The 6,000-nt window shown below is 67.7% G+C and overlaps 1 protein-coding gene across 1 annotated transcript in view; it reads right to left on the bottom strand.

Moving 5' to 3' along the window:
* Positions 1-428: 428 nt before the first annotated feature.
* SND1 (staphylococcal nuclease and tudor domain containing 1) overlaps positions 429-6,000 on the bottom strand; it is a 78,582-nt gene continuing 73,010 nt past the window's right edge. The window contains exons 17-24 of the mRNA XM_077783736.2: positions 5,339-5,527; positions 4,521-4,662; positions 4,018-4,141; positions 3,846-3,915; positions 2,723-2,836; positions 1,513-1,716; positions 783-827; positions 429-692 (exon numbers count right to left, since the gene is read on the bottom strand). Of these exons, the coding sequence (XP_077639862.1) occupies positions 627-692; positions 783-827; positions 1,513-1,716; positions 2,723-2,836; positions 3,846-3,915; positions 4,018-4,141; positions 4,521-4,662; positions 5,339-5,527 (954 nt within the window). The 3' untranslated portion in view covers positions 429-626. The remainder of the gene's footprint in view (positions 693-782; positions 828-1,512; positions 1,717-2,722; positions 2,837-3,845; positions 3,916-4,017; positions 4,142-4,520; positions 4,663-5,338; positions 5,528-6,000) is intronic.

The raw sequence follows: 6,000 nt of genomic DNA, 5'->3' as shown, positions 1-6,000 counted from the left end.
TGGGTCCCAGGGTGGGGGTCCAAGGTCAGGGGGTCCCAGGGTTGGGGGTCCACAATTGGGACCCAGGTTTGGGGTCCAGCTTTGGGTCCCAGGGTTGGGGCCCAAGGGAGGGACCTGCAGCTGGGACCCAGGGTGGGGTCCCAGGATGGGGTCCCAGGATGGGGTCCCAGGATGGGGTCCAGATTTGGGGTCCCCACTCGGCTCCAGGGGGATTTGGCTGCTCTTTTTGGGGCTGTCCCCATCCCCCTCCACGCCCCCCATCCAGCCCCCCCACCCAGAGCCAGGACAGGGCCGGGGGTCCCAGGGCTGCACCCCCAGAGAGAAGCCCCCCATCAGTGCAGGGGGTCCTGGCCTTGCTCCGAGGGGATGGGGGGAGCTGACCCGGGGGGGGGGGCTGACCCCAGCACAGAGGGAACCCCAAAAACCAGGACGCTTCACTACGTTTATTGGGCCTCTGCAGCTTTAAATACAGGCCAGGATTTGGGGGACTGGGGGGGCCGAGGCAGGGGCGGGGGGCTGAGGGTGCCCCTCTCCCCAGAGCACGGAGCCGCCCCCCCGGCTGCCCCCCGGGGCCGGGGTGGGCCGGGGGCGCCCGGGGGTTTGGGGGTCCCCCCGGCCCCCGGCCCTCAGCGGCTGTAGCCGAACTCGTCGGCGTCGTCCGCGCGGAAGTCGCCGTAGCGCCACAGGTTCAGCTGGGGGGGACACGGCGTCACGGGGGGCCCCAAAACCCGGGGGCGGGCACGGGGGTCCCTGCCCCCCCAGTTTGGGGTCCCCCCACTCACCCGGGCGCTCTTGGCCGCCTCCTGCGCGTTCAGGTACTCGGTGATCTGGGGGGACAGGCTGGGGTGACCCCGCGGCCCCTCCCCAAGCTGGGGGGCTTGGGGCACCCCCAGGGCTGGGGTGGGACCCCCCGTCCTTCTGTGGCTCCCACTGCCCGCAGGGGGATGGGGGCGGGGTGACCCCCCCAGCCCAGCCCCGAGGGGTGACCGGGGGGGCTGGGGGGGCTGGGCAGCACCGGTGGGTGGGGGGACCCCCAACCCCCTAACGGGGCAGCAGCTGGGCCAGGATTGATCAGCGCCAGAGGTGGGGGGGACAGGGATCCCCAGAACCCATCCTCCATCCCCAACACCCCCCAGAACCCACCCCCCATCCCCAGCACCCACAGCACCCCCCAGAACCCATCCCCCATCCCCAACACCCCCCAGAACCCACCCCCCATCCCCAGCACCCACAGCACCCCCCAGAACCCACCCCCCATCCCCAGCACCCACAGCACCCCCCAGAACCCACCCCACCGCCCCCAACAGTCTCCTCTGCCCCTCAAGCACCCACCTCAGGCCTCCCAAAAACCCACCCGACATCCCAGCACCCACCCAGAGCTCCAACCCCTCCAAACCCTCCTGAGCATCCCTCAACACCCCCAGAACAACCCCCCAGCACCCCCCAACACCCCCCAACACCCCCCAAGCCCTTCCCAGCCCCACCAAGGCCGCCCCTGCCCCCAGCACCCACCACTTTCTGGAACTGCCTCTCCTTGCGGGGCTCCACCATCACCAGCCCCTCCTTGACCAGCCCCAGCCCCACGTCGCTCTTGGAGTCCGCGAACTGTAGCGTGACGTGGGGACAGCCGGGGCCCAGGTGCTCCACGTTGAGCAGGCACTGCGTGTTCTGGATGTCCCTCACCACGCTGTCCACGGCGTCCGCCCGCGCCTCCTCCTGCGCCCCGCGCCCGTCAGCCGCCCCGCGGGGACACCCCGGGGACACCCCGGGGACACCCAGCCCAGCGGGGACACCCCGGGGACACCCCGGGGACACCCAGCCCAGCGGGGACACCCCGGGGACACCCCGGGGACACCCAGCCCAACGGGGACACCCCGGGGACACCCCGGGGACACCCAGCCCAGCGGGGACACCCAGCCCAGCGGGGACACCCCGGGGACACCCAGCCCAACGGGGACACCCCGGGGACACCCCGGGGACACCCAGCCCAGCGGGGACACCCCGGGGACACCCCGGGGACACCCAGCCCAGCGGGGACACCCCGGGGACACCCCGGGGACACCCAGCCCAACGGGGACACCCAGCCCAGCGGGGACACCCAGCCCAACAGGGACACCCCGGGGACACCCCGGGGACACCCAGCCCAACAGGGACACCCCGGGGACACCCCGGGGACACCCAGCCCAACGGGGACACCCCGGGGACACCCAGCCCAGCGGGGACACCCCACACCCCCAGAGACACCCAGGAACCCCCCCACACCCCCAGGGACCCTCAAACCCTCAGAGATTCCCCCGTGGCCTTCAGGGACACCCCAGAGCCCCAAGGATCCCCCCCCGACCCGGGACCCCCAGGTGTTTTGGGGACACCCCCAGCCCACTGTGGGCTTGGGGCCACGCTGGGATCGGGGTGTGGGGCGCCGGGCTCGGTGTCATCGGGGGTTGGGGTTACCCCGGTTCAGGACCGGGGTCAGGCCTGGGGTCAGGGCACACACGGGGGAGCTGGGGGTGCTGCTCGGGCTCAGGAGACACCTTTGGGTCCCAGCGTCAACGTTCGCAACTGGGGCCAAGTGTGGGGTTGATGGTTTGGGGCTCCACAGGGGTACCGGGGCTTGGGGCGTGGGTCTGGGGGCCACGCGTGGGCCACGGGGCGGAGGTTCGAGGTCAGGGCCCTCAGAGGGGCCGGGGCCGGGGCGTGGGGCACGGCGGGACCCCGTACTCACGTCCTGCGGCACCTGGATGAAGGCGAACGTGTACTCGGTGGCCTGGGGCGGCAGCACCCGCGGCGAGAACGCCGGCGGCAGCGCGGCCAGGCGGCTGGGGGGCAGCGTCTCCTTCTGCGGGACACCGCGGGGACAGTGTGGGGACAGTGTGGGGACAGTGTGGGGACAGCGTGGGGACAGCATGGGGACAGTGTGGGGACAGCGTGGGGACAGCACGGGGACACAGCAGGGACAGCGTGGGGACAGCGTGGGGACAGCATGGGGACAGCACGGGGACACAGCAGGGACAGCGTGGGGACAGCGTGGGGACAGCACGGGGACACAGCAGGGACAGCATGGGGACAGTGTGGGGACAGCGTGGGGACAGCGTGGGGACAGCGTGGGGACACCGTGGGGACAGCACAGGGACAGCACGGGGACAGTGTGGGGACAGCACGGGGACAGCGTGGGGACAGCGTGGGGACACCATGGGGACAGCACGGGGACACAGCAGGGACAGCGTGGGGACAGCGTGGGGACAGCACGGGGACAGCACGGGGACACAGCAGGGACAGCGTGGGGACAGCACGGGGACAGCACGGGGACACCGTGGGGACAGTGTGGGGACACCGCGGGGACAGCACGGGGACACAACAGGGACATCACGGGGACAGCATAGGGACAGCATGGGGACACCACAGGGGACAGCACTGACAGTGGGGAGGACAGCAAGGGACACCAGAGATACCAAAGGGAAGGATGGATGGATGATGGATGGATGGATGGAAGGAAGGATGGATGGATGGACGGACGGACAGATGAACGGATGGATGGATGGATGGATGGATAGATAGATAGATAGATAGATAGATGATGGATGAATGGATGGGTGGATGGATGATGGATGGATAGATGGATGGATGGATGGATGGATAGATGGATGGATGGATGGATGGATGGATGGATGGATGGATGGATGATGGAGGGATGGATGGATGATGGATGGATGATGGATGGATGATGGATGGATGGAGGGATGGATGGATGAGGGATGGATGGACGGATGGATCCATGGATGGATGGATCCATGAATGCATCCATGGATGGAGGGCTGCTTTCCCCCTGTTTTCCCGGTGCCACTCACGTTGCCGTAGTCAATGTAGAAAATGTGCACTTTCCCACCCGACTCCACCTTCTCCACCCGGGCACGGTACCTGCAGAGTGGGAGGGATTTTGGGGGCTTGGGCCTCACCCCACAGCCCACAGCCCACTGCTGCCCTGGCCCAGCCCGTGGGGTCACCCCATCCCCTCCTCACCATTCCCCGTCGACAAACTTGGCGATGCAGAAGTCGCCCCGGCGCGGGACGAAGGAGCCCTCCACGGGCGGGTGGGCGCCCACCTCGGCACGCATGTTCTCCATCAGCTTCTCCAGCTGGGCGCCTGCGGGGCCCCAATCCAGGATAAACCCCGGTCCTGTCCCAGACCGACCCCAACCCCGCTCCTCAGTGTGGCCCCAGAGCCTGAACCCCAAATCCCAACAATGATTTCAACAGTAGATCCCAAACCTGGACCTCCACCCCAGACCCTACCCCTAGACCTTAACCTTTGGACCCCAAACGTGGATCCCAGTCATGGACCCCTACCCTGGTCCCAAAAGTAGCCCTGGGGGGTGAAGGGGTGACCCCATGTCACCTTGGACATGGATTTGGGCCTTACCCACCAAGCCCACAGATCCTCATGCCACAGATCCAACTCGCCCCACCACACCCGGTCTGGGGGGCGCCCCGGGTGCTGGGGGTGCCCAGGTGTCCCCCCGTACCCGTCTCCACGTCCTGCACGTAGAAGTGGAGGTCGTCGGTGATCTCGGTGACGAACACGGGTTTGTAGTTGGCCGTGCGCTCCTTCTCCTCCAGCACCGGCACCACCTCCTCCACCGGCGTCTCCTCATAGTGGGACCACACCTGGGGGGACACGGGGTGGGGACCCCGGCCACGCTCCAGGTGACAGCAATGGGAGGGTGGGGGGCTGGACCCGCCAGTGGGAACATGCCCAGGCCTCAGCTTGGTGGGTCGTGTGCCTTGGGTGGGACATCCCCCCAGGTGGGACATCCCTGGGTTGGGACATTGCTGGGATGGGATATTGCTGGGATGGGACATCGATTGGCTGGGACATCCCTAGGGTGGGACATCTCTTAGCATGCGACCATCATCTCTTGGGGTGGGGACATCTATCTCCAGGAGTGAGGACATTCCTTGGAGTGGAACATCTCTTAGGATAGGGATATCCACGGTGGCAGGGTCACCTCTTGTGTGGGCAGCCAACGGGTGTGAACATTAATTGGGGTTGCAAGATTCCCTGCTGTGGGGCCATCAGCTCTTGGGGTGGGGACATCCCTTCGCACAGGGACATCTCTTGGGGTGGGGACATCCCTCAGCATGGTGCCACCCCTCAGAGTGGGACTGTCTCTCAGTGTGGAGACACCTTCTGGAGCGAGGCCACCTCTTGACGCGGGGACATCCTTCGGTGGGCAGATCTCTCAGGGCGGGGACATCTGGTGTGGTGGGGCCGTCTTTTGGGTGGGAGCATGTCTCTGGGGTGGTGACACTGCTGGGGCACCTGACCCCTGACCGCCCTCACCTTCTCCTTCCTCTGCTTGGCCGCGTCCTGGGCCGCCAGCAGGGCCTTGCAGTAGGGGCTGCGCTCGGCCGTGAAGTGGACGCGGGACAGCGCCTGCTCCACCAGCGCCACCGACAGGTTCACGCCCTCGATGTGCAGCCACCCGATGAAATTCCCGGCCTTGTCCATGCTCTCCACCTCCACCTCAACCTGTGGGATCCCGGGAATCCCCTGAGCTGCGGGCCCCTGTCCCCACCCCGGCCTGCCCCAAGCGCCACCTCCTCCCAGAGCTGGCCCAGGTGGTGCCCCCCCAGCTGCCTCCCTGCACCCAGCCTGGACCCCGGGACCCCCGAGGTGCCAGCCCTAAGTGTCCCCTTGTGGTGGGGGACAAGGGACACGCGTGACCCTCCCACGGGGTACACGAAGCCACCAGGTCCTGCCACATCCTGTATCCCATTCCACCCTGGGTATCACACCCTGGGAATGCCATCCTGGGAATGCCATCCTGGGAATCACACCCCACCCCAGGACGGGTTGGACCTGTGGCCGGTGTGGCCCTGCGGACAGCACACGGCACAGGACAGGCCCGGCTGTGTGCCCAAGGGGACAGCGAGGTTTGGGCTCAGGGCTGACAGACGGGCCGCACCACCACGGTTCAAACCCCGGCCGTGGCCTTTGTCACC

The sequence above is a fragment of the Lonchura striata genome, chromosome 1A, assembly GCF_050655825.1.
Source record: "Lonchura striata isolate lonStrDom1 chromosome 1A, ASM5065582v1, whole genome shotgun sequence".
NCBI lineage: Eukaryota > Metazoa > Chordata > Aves > Passeriformes > Estrildidae > Lonchura > Lonchura striata.
The sequence above is the reverse complement of the archived record's forward strand: the minus strand, read 5'-3'. Positions and strand labels throughout refer to the sequence as shown.